Source organism: Amblyraja radiata, chromosome 5 (genome assembly GCF_010909765.2).
Source record: "Amblyraja radiata isolate CabotCenter1 chromosome 5, sAmbRad1.1.pri, whole genome shotgun sequence".
Lineage (NCBI taxonomy): Eukaryota > Metazoa > Chordata > Chondrichthyes > Rajiformes > Rajidae > Amblyraja > Amblyraja radiata.
The window spans coordinates 43,594,201-43,608,936 of NC_045960.1; the positions used below are offsets into that span (position 1 = coordinate 43,594,201).

The 14,736-nt window shown below is 42.6% G+C and overlaps 1 protein-coding gene across 1 annotated transcript in view; it reads left to right on the plus strand.

Annotated features, from left to right (window-relative positions):
- Positions 1–1,473: 1,473 nt before the first annotated feature.
- The window catches only part of fam162b (family with sequence similarity 162 member B), a 28,798-nt gene continuing 15,535 nt past the window's right edge, over positions 1,474–14,736 (plus strand). The window contains exons 1-2 of the mRNA XM_033021108.1: positions 1,474–1,713; positions 7,716–7,827. Of these exons, the coding sequence (XP_032876999.1) occupies positions 1,548–1,713; positions 7,716–7,827 (278 nt within the window). The 5' untranslated portion in view covers positions 1,474–1,547. The remainder of the gene's footprint in view (positions 1,714–7,715; positions 7,828–14,736) is intronic.

The window sequence follows — 14,736 nt, forward strand, 5'->3', positions numbered from 1 at the left end:
AATAAAGCACAGCAAATGGTTGGTGGTGGTTGGTTTGAAATAAAGCACAGCAAATGGTGGTTGGTTTGAAATAAAGCACAGCAAATGGTTGGTGGTGGTTGGTTTGAAATAAAGCACAGCAAATGGTGGTTGGTGGTGGTTGGTTTGAAATGGCAAATGATTAAAAGTCTAAACTTGACAACTTCCTGTTTACATTGTATATTGATTTTAGATAAAATGCTACCACTTACGGCTGTGATTTTTGGCCATCTTACTCAGTCCCCCACCACTCATCAGGTACAGAGGATTCTTCCCATCAATGAAAAGTGTTATTGGTGTTTAAAAAATGTTGAAAATCTCTCTCCTGTCAATCATACCATGAAGGCCACACCCCTTCCGGTGAGAGGGGGAGGGATTATAAAAGCCGGAAGTGTGGGTGTGGCTCAGTGTCTGCAAGATGTGGGAGGGAGAGGTCACGACTGTCTGAACTGTGAATCAACTGAACACACTGAATGTTTACTGAACAGTTAGTGTGGTGTTTATGTGGTGTTTAGTGTGGTTTTATGGTGGTTTCACCCTGCTTGAAATGGTATGAAACTGCATTTGAATGTGGTGGCCTTGCACCCTGCTTGAAATGGTATGAAACTGCATTTGAATGTGGTGGCCTTGCACCCTGCTTGAAGTGCTATGAAACTGCACTTGAATTTGGTGGCCTTGCACCCTGCTTGAAGTGATACGGAACTGCACTTGAGTTTGGTGGACTTGGACCCTGCTTGAAGTGGTATGAAACTGCACTTGAATTTGGTGGCCTTGCACCCGGCTTGAAATTGAATTTCAAGGAATAGCCGTGAGTTAACTGCCAGCCCACCATCTGTAAGGCTTGAGTGACTGAGCTGCCACCCCAAGAATCCATTTGGGCCACAATGTCCATACTAGCCCTCTGGAAACCAGTCCCTTCAGCCCACCACCCATACTAGCGCTCCACCCCCCCCCCCCCCCCCCCCCCCCCCACTGGCCACCAATATTGGAATTGGTGGAGAGGTGGAATATTGCGTTGGGGGACCAGCCTTCCCGTGTGAACATGGGACCCAACGGGTCCCACTCAGTCTAGTGTATCTATACACAGTAAATAGCTCGTTTGTAATCAGATATTTTCTTTCTACTGACTGGTAGCACGCAACAAAAGCTTTTCCCTGTACCTCGGTACATGAGACATTAAACTAAATTGATCTGTACTGTTCAGTACATCTACTACTTCTATAACATGATTACTGATTGAGTGTAATTCTGCATAATATACTCGGAAACGATCTTAGGAAAAATATTTATCATTGCACATCCTTTGACCGGTTCTAAATTTGATTTGCACTGATAAACAGTGATTGATTACTTACTATCAGTACACGTTTTCCACTGAGTATAATCAGCAGCGGTGACATCTTGCAGATCTATTCTGGAGAGTAATAGTTTGAGAGCGGGCTGCGTGATTGGCAGTTTAAGATCTGTTTATATAAGTGAGTCCAATTGATCGGCGAAGGGAATATTGTACGAGCTGAGGAACAGTGAGGATGATTCTCGCCGCGTTAGGTCAGATGAAAACAAGTTTGGTACCGCGCAGGCTGTACGGGACTAAACCGATAGATAGGCGGTCTCCGCTCGCCAAAGCTACAGGCAGTCTAGTGAAGGCTTTCACTTCTGATTTACGGATCATGACCGAGAGAGGAGTTCGCACAGGTAAATATAGTTTCATTTCTACCCCTCTGAGAGTCTGCACACGATCCAATCTGTTTCACTCGCTTGAACCATTTCTTAAGGTTCGTTTGTTGCATAAATTTTCCACTTCGGTTCAAATGGTGCAACACTCCCCTCGACCACCCGAACAAATTTCAAACGTTTCAGGAAATTTCACTTGATATCTCCGATGTTCTCTTGTTTGTCAACTAATACAACCTGTTTTTATATGCATTCTTCCAATTTCCCCTGATTTGAAATTGGGTAAAAATTCAATTTTGGCGGAGATTTTACGCAGAGCAGTGAAGTTCGGAGTATGTGATATATATCTTGAATAAAGTACATAGAGAGTCATTTAAATACACACCCGAGACTTTTATAGACCGATCTGCAGTTAATTCAAAGATGTGGTTCCTTGGACGGTCCTAATTGCTTTTTTTTCTAAACATTAAATATTCACTGACAAATGAGCTTTTTCGTCCACTAACCACAAATAAACGCAGTACAATCATTTGTTTTAGATTTTCTCATCTTGCTTCCCTTCATAGTTACACAGTATGAAATAACTTTAACTAATTAAGGCATTTTATAACATAAATTGCAGCTTTAACTTTAAAATACTTAACAATAGACAATGCTGCATTTGGCAAATTACAACGTTACAACATCTATTCCAAGATGAGGCTTTTCACTCTCGGACATCCAATATATCCTCTTTATAACCATATAACAATTACAGCACGGAAACAGGCCACCTCGGCCCTTCTAGTCCGTGCCGAACACTTACTCTCACCTAGTCCCATCTACCTGCACTCAGACCATAACCCTCCATTCCTTTCCCGTCCATATACCTATGCAATTTATTTTTAAATGGATAAAATCGAACCTGCCTCCACCACTTCCACTGGGAGCTCATTCCACACAGCTACCACTCTCTGAGTAAAGAAGTTCTCCCTCATGTTACCCCTAAACTTCTGTCCCTTAATTCTCAAATCATGTCCTCTTGTTTGAATCTTCCCTACTCTCAATGGAAAAGCTTATCCACCTCAACTCTGTCTATCCCTCTCATAATTTTAAAGACCTCTATCAAGTCCCTCCTTAACCTTCTACGCTCCAAAGAATAAAGACCTATCTTGCTCAACCTTTCTCTGTAACTTAGGTGCTGAAACCCAGACAACATTCTAGTAAATCTCCTCTGTACTCTCTTTATTTTGTTGACATCTTTCCTATAATTTGGCGACCAAAATTGTACACCATATTCCAGAATTGGCCTCACCTCATTCTCCACCATTTCCTCCACCATCAACGTGATTCCACAACCAGTCACATCTTCCTGTTCCCACCACTTTCTGTAGAGACCGCTCCCTCCACAACAAAACTAAAGCAATTGGTACAAACAAATGAACATTCCAACTGCAAGTAATAACCCCACCAACCTCTTTCTTTCTTTTCTGGGCCCTCCGCCCTGGTGCGTTACCATTTCTCCCACCATCTCCCAAACTCCCCGTCCACCCACAGTCGTACTGTTCATTTTCTCTCCTTTATACAGCCATCTCCCATCCCCCATTTCAATTTTATTCCCCTCTTTCTCCTCCCTGTCCCTTCCACCCACATCCCCCTTTCATTCCTTCTCCAATACCCTTTGTCTCCTTTTAACCACATCTTTATTGCTTATTCCACTCATCTGTCAATCAAATACCCCTTCATCTCTATCCACCTCTATCCTTGCCTGGCTTTGTCCTGCCCCCATCTCTTTTCTAACATCTCCCCTTACTCCAATCAGTCTGAAGAACGGACCCTACCTGAAACGTTGTTTGTCCATTCCCTCTCCAGATGCTGGCTGACCCCTTAAACTCCTTGAGCACTTTGTGCTTTGCTCAAGATTCCAGCCATTTGCAGTTTCTTATGTCACCAAAATTACTACATTCTCTTATTCATTCATTCATCATCGTTGAAAACATTAGCGATGCAATGGTGTTGGTTTCCAACGGGAATGGTGACAGACGCACCACACATCTCTGTCCTCCAGTTCCTGCAGATTTCTGCTGCTGGAAGTATAGGATTTTGATGTGTGTGCTTTATCATTATTCATTACAATGCCATGTATGACAGTGATCGCAACTTGTACTGAAGTGTGGATGGCCGTTGGCTCGCTAGAAGCTCATCCGCCCTTTGACAGGTCTTGTTTTTGGTCCTGCTGGGGGTCCACAGCCCCCTCCTCACCTGGCAAACCAGGTGGGGGAGATGGTTTAGTCGCCGACTATCTGACCATGGAGCAGATAGCACAGGATTACATGGTACCTGTGGTGGGGGGAATCTCTCCCACCTGACTCTTATAGAGTGCTGTCAACAGTGAAATATTCCAAAGTGCATCACAAGACTTAATCAGAGTAACTGGTGCTGGGTCTAACAAGAATACATTAGCACAGTGAGTAAAACCATGGACAAAAGATGGGCATAAGAAATGGTAAATGGTAGAAAAGATGGGGAAGCTCAAGGAGAGAATTCCTGAGCTTCTTTTCAGAGCTTTTGTGGGTGGCACAGTGGCACAGCAGAGTTGCTGCTTTACAACGGCAGAGACCCGGGTTAGATCCTGACTACGGGTGCTGTCTGTACGGAGCTTGTATGTTCTCCCTGTGACCGCATGGGTTTTCTCCGGGTGCTCCGGTTTGTAGGTTAATTGACTTTGGTAAACATTGTAAATCATCCCTAGTGTGTAGGGTAATGCTAGTGTATGGGGTGATCGCTGGTCGGTGCAGACTCAGTGGGCCGAAGGGCCTGTTTCTACACTGTATCTCTAAAGTCTAAAGCTTAAGGACTAAAAACTATTAAGAATCATTTGTAATTCTCAGAAAACAAACAAAGAACAAAAAACAAAAATAAATTACAAAGAACATTACAGTACAGAAACAGGCCCTTCTGCCCACCATGTCAGTCAACCATGATGACAATTTAAACTACTCCCATCTGCCTGCATCCCTCTATCCCTTTCAGTTCAACTGCCTGTTTAAATGGCTCTTAAGCATTGTTGTCACATCTGCTTCTACCACGTCCCCTGCGCGTTCCAAGTACCTACCACACATATCTTTGTTTAACATTTTTCCTCTGACTTCAAACCTACACCACCTAGTATTTGACATTTCCACCTTTGAAGAAAGATTCTGAGCATCAACCCTACCTATAATTTTATAAACTTCTATCAGGTCTTTGCCTTGAAGTGGGGGGCATTGGCAGACTCGGGCTTATCTTGACGGCTCAGTCTTTACCATGAAGAAAAGGCACTGGCTGTCTCGGCCTTGCCCTAGCAGCTCAGTCTTGACTTTGAAGAGGAGCCACTGGTAATTTTGGGTTTGTCCCGAAGACTCAGTCTTTGCCTCTATGTGTGGGCACAGTCCCTTGTTGTCTGTGGGCAGGTGTGGAGGCCTTGGGCATGCCCTGGCCTTGGCCTCAAGGGAGGAGCTGGCTGATCAGGGCTTGTCCCAGCAACTTAGTCTTCCTCCAAGACTGCTAAGAGGTACACAGCTAGTAGGGAGACATCCCAATTTCTCAGGAAGCAAAGAGGAGTAAACGGGTCCTTTTCACAATGGCAGGCAGTGACTAGTGGGGTACCGCAAGGCTCAGTGCTTGACCCCAGCTATTTACGATATATATTAATGATTTGGACGAGGGAATTGAATGCAACATCTCCAAGTTTGCGGATGACATGAAGCTGGGGGGCAGTGTTAGCTGTGAGGAGTTGCTAGGAGGCTGCAAGGTGACTTGGATAGGCTGGGTGAGTGGGCAAATGCATGGCAGATGCAGTATAATGTGGATAAATGTGAGGTTATCCACTTTGGTGGCAAAAACAGGAAAGTAGACTATTATCTAAATGGTGGCCGATTAGTGAAAGGGGAGATGCAACGAGACCTGGGTGTCATGGTACACCAGTCATTGAAAGTAGGCATGCAGGTGCAGCAGGCAGTGAAGAAAGCGAATGGTATGTTAGCATTCATAGCAAAAGGATTTGAGTATAGGAGCAGGGAGGTTCTACTGCAGTTGTACAGGGTCTTGGTGAGACCACACCTGGAGTATTGCGTACAGTTTTGGTCTCCTAATCTGAGGAAAGACATTCTTGTCATAGAGGGAGTACTGAGAAGGTTCACCAGACTGATTCCTGGGATGTCAGGACTTTCATATGAAGAAAGACTGGATAGACTCGGATTATACTCGCTAGAATTTAGAAGATTCAGGGGGATCTTATAGAAACTTACAAAATTCTTAAGGGGTTGGACAGGCTAGATGCAGGAAGATTGTTCCCGATGTTGGGGAAGTCCAGAACAAGGGGTCACAGTTTAAGGATAAGGGGAAAATCTTTTAGGACTGAGATGAGAAAAACATTTTTCACACAGAGAGTGGTGAATCTCTGGAATTCTCTGCCACAGAAGGTAGTTGAGGCCAGTTCATTGGCTATATTTAAGAGGGAGTTAGATGTGGCCCTTGTGGCTAAATGGATCAGAGGGTATGGAGCGAAGGCAGGTACAGGATACTGAGTTGGATGATCAGCCATGATCATATTGAATGGCGGTGCAGGCTCAAAGGGCCGAATGGCCTACTCTTGAACCTATTTTCTATGTTTCTCGCCCTTCCTTCTTTTCCTTTATCTTCCTTTCTCCCCTTCTCTTTCTCTCTTGCTTTCTTGCCCTTTTGTTCCCCCTTCTCCTCCTCTGGCTGGAATTGCCTTGGTTTTAAGCAGGAGTCTGTTGAGGTGCTGCTGGGCCAATCTAATGACAGCTAATGGCAGCCAGATGTGCTTCCTTTCCCTGTGGCCTCAGCTCACTTCAGGACGCAGGGTGCTGATGCTTTCCGCCAACCAAGGTCCTATAAAGTAGCTTCCTGACCCTTATATTCAATGCCCCGACCAATGAAGGCAAGTATACCATATGCCTTCTTTACCACTCTAACTACTTCTATTGTCACTTTCAGGGAAGTCATATTGACTACATGACTTCAAATCTTTCCTTTGCAGGATAGAATTTTACATTTACCATTTAAAAACCCTGAGATGCTTGGATGGTGCCCCGAAGCTTACATTTCACGGCATTAAATAGTTGGTTCCATAGTTTTCCTTTAACTTAGATCTTACCTCAGATTGTGAGTCTACAGCAACAGATGTGACTGTTAATATTGCCCCCTGTAAATACTGTAACCTGCTGCGAGAACTCCAGACCAGAGGGTCAATAACTTTTCATCGAGACAGTCGTCAAGTTGAGTTTATTTTTATGTGCACAAGCATAGAGAGGTACAGATACAATGAAAACTTGCAGCAGCAACACAGGAACATTGACTCAGCTAATTCACAGAACATAAAATATACAACAGTGAATAGAAAAACTATGCAAAGCAAGACATACATGTAACAACTGCATTTGAAATGAGCCCAAGCAGTGCAAGAGTGTTCCCTTGCTGAGGCAGGATTAGGATTTTCAAGTGTCTGATGGCTGTAGGAAAGTATATTTTCCTGAACTTGGCAGTGTAGCAGGTTTCTATACCTACTGCCCGGCAATAGCAGCAATAAGAGGGCATAGGTGGGATGATGAGGATCCTTGATGAAAAATGCCACCTCCTTGAAGTACTTCCATAGATACTTTTGATGGTGGGGAGTACTGTGTCTATGATGGGTTGGGTCCACCAAAGTCTGCAGTCTTTAGCATTCTTGTGCATTGGAATTGCCATGCTGGGCCATGATGCAACTAGTCAGGAATTTTCTACAGTGCATTGTAGAAAGGCAGGAAGAAAATATACAGCTGTCCACAATGGAGGTGCAGTAAGGACCACAAGCCTACACAAGTCTAACAAACCTTTACAGAGGCATTGAAGTGACATACAATACATTTTGATTATGCCACACATATAAGGACAGTCTCTATTGTATACATCGTATAATGCAATTGTATTTATTGCTTGAGTTATTTTATTTTCACAATGCAAAATATCACATTTATAACTTTTTTTCTGTTCTAATCCAGAAGTTCGTGGAACCCAGAAAGTTCCAGGATACAAACCCACAAAATTTGACAGAACGATTTTTCTGTGGTCTGGGCGTTTCAAGAATGAGAAAGACATTCCTGCTATAGTTTCGTATGTTCTATTTCAATGGTTATTCAATGGTTATAGTTTTGAATGTTGAAACTGAATTGCTACCAATATTTTTTAACAATTAACAATGCCACAAAAGAAACATAACTGAAATATGGTAGACACAAATGCTGGAGTAACTCAGCAGGACAGGCAGCATCTCTGGAGAGAAGGAATGGGTGATGTTTCGGGTCGAGACCCTTCTTCAGACTAGTCAGGGGAAAGATAAATGAGAGATATAGACAGTGATGCAGAGAGATATAGAACAAATGAATGAAGGAAACAGGACATTGTTAGTTGTGGGCTAGGTCACTGAGGGGGTGTTGTGAAATTCTCGTCGGAGAAAGGAGGAGATCTTCTTCAAAGCAAGCATATCTTGAGACGATTTCGCAGTGAAACAGGCGAAATGTGTAGGAAGGAACTGCAGATGCCTACTTTGAAGAAGTTCTCCTCTCCCTCCAACGAGTTCTGGAAAACTCCTCATGGAATGCCTAATTTGAAGAAGTTCTCTTCTTGCCGACGAGAAAGCAGCACGGTGGCGAAGTGGTAGAACTACTGCTTTACAGCATCAGAGACCCAGGTTCGATCTTGACTATGGGTGCTTGTCTGTACAGAGTTTGTACATTCTCCTTGTGACCTGCCTGTGTTTTCTCCAAGATCTTCAGCTCCAAAGGCGTACAGGTTTGTAGATTAAATGGCTTGGTATAAATGTAATAAATGTGTAAATAATGATCCCAGTGTGTAGGACAGTGTAAGTGCGTGGATTGCTGGTCGGTGTGGTCTCTGTGAGGGCTTGTTTCCACACTGTAGCTCTAAACTAAACTTTATTTGGTAAGTGACCATTTAAGTGATCATGGGTTGTTGTGGGACAGAGAGGGCAGTCATTGGCTCTCAGTACATCCATCTTTTTATATAAAATGTTCTTAATGAATTTATAATTTAAATGTGTATGTAACTGACCAATGTAATCGCAATCTTCTGGGCTGACTGAGCAGGAAAGATATGTTACCAATTACAGTCCAAAGTGTGGTATTTCTGCCATTTGGTGAAGTGCTGCAACAAAATATTTTCCCCTTCCATTAGAGTTCTGCTTAGTTATTAAGTTGCACACATCTGTACCCAAGGAGCCACAACCAGTCTAAACCCAGCCTGAACCCTGCGGCTTATGTTTTTAATCCTTTGAGACCCAACCAATTTGGTATCTGAAGCTCATCCCAGCAAGACATAGCGCACACCCACTTAGTGGTGTATGGGGGTCCCTGATAGATAGATTCAACTACAATATAGTAGTGCATTTACCTTTTAAGTGGTGCATTAAAAAAAAAAACGTTTAAAGCTTTAGCACATTTATTTATAAAGACCCTGAACAAAACACAAAGTGCTGGAGGAAGTTAGCGGAACAGTCTGAATGGACAGTCTGATGCTGCCTCACCCACTGACCCTCCAGCACTTTGTGTTTTGCTCAAAATTCCAGCATCTTGAATTTTATGTGTTACCTCTGTATAAAGACTCCTTGTCTGGCTTGATCTGACCCAATGTTAAGGTAATTATTTTCAAAGGTCATCTGTCCTGAAAACCATTTGACTCCAGTCGGGCACTCGGCTCCTCACTGCACCCACCTGGGGTCAATAGTCTATAAGTAAGAAGGATTCTCTTCTGGAGTATGGTAATACTATCAATCTAAGAATACACAAATTATTAAGGTGCATCTGTCAGGAGGGCAGAAATGTTACTCAAATCCGATATGTTCCATCCAATTTCTGAGCCAATAACATTTTGTACTGTGAGATCACTATCCAAATAGACCAGACAATTTTATTATTTCACATCAGCGGTATCTTACATCAAAATTATTTTTTATTTATGTTTTTAGTAAATAAGTAAAATGACTGGAACATTGAACTTTGTGGCTGGCAAGTAAACCAAATGTTTAGATTGGAATGGAAGTAGATATATTAGTTACACTGGGTTAAAAGTTTACTCAAATCACAGTAGTACATGGTTGTGGTCTTGATTTGTTGGCTGCATGACCCTGTACAGAAATTGTATTTATGCAACAGATGTTGCAATGGTATCACGCTGTACTTTCTATCAGTGTACCACTGTTGATATTTTCCACTGGACATGAGCTGTCAGTGCCAAAACTAAGAACTTTTAATTGTATAATGCATGTTTCCATTTCCCAGGGCAATGATGAGAGTGAGCAGAGCAGTGGGATTAGTTTTTGATTGCTTTATCGAAGATCCGGCTGAGACACAATGAATCCCATGTCCTCTTTCTGCTGTTTAGAAGTCCACAACTCTAGATTTTAAACCATTTGTTTGGGTATTACCAATGTCTTTTAAAAATACTTCAAAGCTTTTCTCACGCTTTAGTTTGTATGCTGCAACGAGCCGCAACGAGCATGGATGTTATTATAGGCTGTGGGCCGAGCATCAAAAATGTGTCTAGAAATGGGATTTTGTGACCCAAGTCACCAAACTACATGAAATTTTCACATATTGTGTAAAAAAAAATTATATAAATCACCCCTGAAACTCGATATGAAGAAGACTTGCACATTTTTATTAAATTAGAGAAAAACCGGAAAAACTTCGGGTAATTTTTAATCCAATCAAAGCACGTTTAACATTGAGTTGTCTGCCAGTTGGCCAATCACGCGCTTTGTTTCAGGCTAGCACACAAAATGGCTGAGGGGGCTTCACAGATGCCTGTTTTACTGGAGATTCCGATTTGTTGTTCTGTGGAATAAATGTCGTGGAAACTTGCAGCAGGTAATTGTATTTAGTGGGAAAAGCATTAAAAATGCTGAAGAAAGTGCTGCGAAGTGGATTAAAGTGCAAGAAAGCCTTGAAAGCAAAGTCCCTGCTGAGGTCCTGGAACACAAAGATTTAGACAGCCAGCGACCAAAAAAACGGTGGGATATCGATCGCTATTTATAGGCTTCCATTGCAGTGAGAAATGGTCAGATATCCCTCCATTTTTTCCCCGTTGTCGGGGTCTGATAACGGCCGCTATAGACGGCACTATGTACAGCCTCCCCCCTGCCCGCCCGCGGAGATGGTCCGCGGCTCCGCGTTCGCGAATCGGCCGCTTATTAATTGAGACCGCGGCTTCACTTTACCGCAAGTACCTATGTCCCACAATCGGAGCACTTTTTCCCGGTAAGTTTTCGCAGGCAGCTCCGAGATTAGCTGTTAAAGACTTATTACTCTACAACAGGCTGGCATTAGTGACAACGTTTAATTGACTGTCTTATGGATACATATAGTTTAGGCCCTCAACTTCATGAATGAATGAATGAAGTAAGTGAATGAATGAAGTAAGTGAATGAATGAATGAATTTATTCACATTATAAAAGGGTGCAATTAAATTAATTAAACTCCATACAGATAGATTTTCATAAATTCAGACTTTAGATCTTACCTTTTAGTTAGAGTTGGTCCCTGGCTGTCTAAATCTTTGTGTTCCAGGACCTCAGCAGGGACTTTGCTTTCAAGGCTTTCTTGCACTTTAATCCACTTCGCAGCACTTTCTCCAGCCTTTTTAATGCTTTTCCCACTAAATACAATTAACCTGCTGCAAGTTTCCACAACATTTATTCCACAGAACAACAAATCGGAATCTCCAGTGAAACAGGCATCTGTGAAGCCCCCTCAGCCATTTTGTGTGCTAGCCTGAAACAAAGCGCGTGATTGGCCAACTGGCAGACAACTCAATGTTAAACGTGCTTTGATTGGACTAAAAAATTCCCAATTTTTTTCCAGTTTTTCTCTAATTTAATAAAAATGTGCAAGTCTTCTTCATATCGAGTTTCAGGGGTGATTTATATAATTTTTTTTACACAATATGTGAAAATTTCATGTAGTTTGGTGACTTGGGTCACGAAACTGCAGAATAAAGCTCCTCGGCCCACAGCCTATTAACTAGCCACTCGTTTCTTTCAGTAGCTGAGAAAAAAATGAGATTCAGAATAGATTTTCTTCAATCCATATATTCAGTAGGAATTGGAAATGTTTTAAATGTTAATTATTTATGTTTACTTCACAATTTGTAACATGATAAACCTACTCTAACATTTAAAAAAATGAAATCCATTGCAACACAAAATGCCCTAAAAAGGCATAATTTTATTTTTATGTACTGTACCTCCCATGATAAAATCTTTTATTTTAAGATATTTTAGTGTGGATATTCAAAATGTTGTTTAGATGTGGATTTGATTCATATTTGTAAAGATTTGTGAATGGATTCAGATGAGCTGTCTGAACTGTAAATTAGTAAGGGCATTCAATTCTAAATATCTAAAGTCTAAAGTAAAGTCTAGAGTAAAATTGAAGATTCACACATCGAGATGGGTTGATTTCAGTACACAGTGAGACTAGATTCCAGAAATTTTCAATGAGATTTAAAACTTGGAATCAGAATGAACAAGTGGGGAAAATACATTCTGTACAAAATTCTGTAGTGTCCAACAAAGATTATGGAAAGACAGACACAAAATGCTGTAGTAACTCAGCGGGACAGGCAGCATCTCTGGAGAGAAGGAATGCGTGACGTTTCGGGCCGAGACCCTTCTTCAGACTCCACTTCAGGCTCTGAAGAAAGGTCTCGACCTGAAACATCACCCAGAAGCTGACTTCTGACTTGTCTGCCAATGACCGGGATCAGTGTGGCACATGACGGATGAAGCGTTGTCACAAGGGATACACCTTGAATGTTTGGTCAGGTGGGTCAAGGGATCAAGAGAGAGCAATATAGGGTGTTAGTAGAACGGTGCCTTGGTGATCAGTGAATTCACAGAAGAGCAATGGTTGTTGATACACTGGGGGACTTGGAGAAGAAATGGCGAGCTGAACAAACAGGATGGAAAACAGCTTGGAGACCCTATTCCCAAGTGATCTACTGGGTGAGAGGATTGGTGGAAAAAGAGAATAAGTCTGTTTAGGTTGCTGCTCACAAGGAGATGGAAAGCTGTCTTGATGTCTCCTCTGGAGCCTACAGGATATGGGCAGTTCATTGCGAGATACGCTAAAAGGATTGATTTAGTACCCTCATGGATGTATTATTCTTGTCCAGGTGTATTGTGGAGTCTCTCTTTAGGGTCTTCATAAATCTTGTGCCAACTCTCCTCTGGAAGCAAAATAAGAAGAGCTTTTAGAGTAACTTGGGTGATTTCCAAGTCTTGTTTTCAAGACATAGGAGAGGAATGTGTCTCTTCTGTTGCATCAGAAAATGGAAAATGTGAAAAAATGGCATAGGATCCTGACAGGACTAAGTCTTCCTATTTTCTACTTTCCTTATCACAAATCTTCTGGTTTCAGTTGATATTTCAGTTTCCCCGCGTCCTTTTCTGCGGCGGTTAGATAGAGCTCTAGGGGCTAGTGGAGTCAAGGGATATGGGGAGAAGGCAGGCACGGGTTATTGATAGGGGACGTTCATCAGCCATGATCACAATGAATGGCGGTGCTGGCTCAAAGGGCCGAATGGCCTCCTCCTGCACCTATTTTCTATGTTTACTTTGGTAGCTGATAAGGTTGTTGGAATAAAAAGGGAGATAAAACTAGGATAGGAAGCATGGCATCAGTTATGATCCCCACCCCTAATGTTGTTTTATTCAATACAATGGGAGCACTTCTGTAATAGTAGCATTATGGCATTAGTGGGGTATTTTTAAGATGCAGATTGACAGATTCTTGATTAGTAAGGGTGTCGGGGATTATGGAAAGAAGGCAGGAGAAGGGGGTTGAAAGGGAAAGATAGATGAGCTATGATTGCATGGCGGAGTAGACTCAGCGGAGTAGAATTGCTTAATTCTGCACCTATAACAAATAAAAATTGGACTCCCTATAATCAGGACAGAGAGCAGAGGAAAATGTCTGTGTCCCTTCTTCAACAGCTCCTCCCCTTCTGTAGTTCTACTGGAAAGAACCTGTAAGTTTGTGCTGTGAGGTCTGAGAACAACGCAGCGAATATCCATTGGTGCTTTGTGCAATTGTACACTAGCATCAAAATACTTGTAGTGATAATTCTCCTTCCTTGCATTCACCTCTGACATACTGATTCCAAAACAAATCATATGGAAAGTATATTTTAAAGATGGATATATAACTTACATTTGTGTTAAAAATCTCTTCTGGGAACAATCTATTTCTGATTATCTTGGCATCCTTTCATAATTCTAAATACCTCTAACAAATCTTTCTGTATTCTTGTCAGTTTATGAAAAGCTGATACAAATGACATAGCTCTGCAGGAATTATCTGAAGAGGATAAACTGTCCAAAATGAGAATAGAAACATAGAAACATAGAAAATAGGTGCAGGAGTAGGCCATTCGGCCCTTCGAGCCTGCACCGCCATTCAATATGATCATGGCTGATCATCCAACTCAGTATCCTGTACCTGCCTTCTCTCCATACCCCCTGATCCCTTTAGCCACAAGGGCCACATCTAACTCCCTCTTAAATATAGCCAATGAACTGGCCTCAACTAGAAGAATTAGAATTAGAATTAGAATTACCTTTATTGTCATTCAGACCTTACGGTCTGAACGAAATTTCTTGCCTGCAGTCATACATACAATAATACAATAATAAACAACAACAAACACAAATTAACATCCACCACAGTGAGTCCTCCAAGCACCTCCTCACTGTGGTGGAGGCAAAAATCTTAGGGCTGCAGTCTCTGCCCTCCTCTTCTCCCTCTGCGCTGAGGCGATACCCCACCGGGCGATGGTACAAACCGTCCCGCGGCTCACCGAACCCCGCAAGCGGGCCGGCTCAAACACCGCGGCCCGGGGTGGTCGAAGCTGCCGCCCTCCAGTCCAGCGGACGCAGCAGCTGGCCCGCGGCTGAACCCCGGACTCAGGTCGCCGCCGCCAGAACGCCGTCCCAGCCCCTAGCCGGA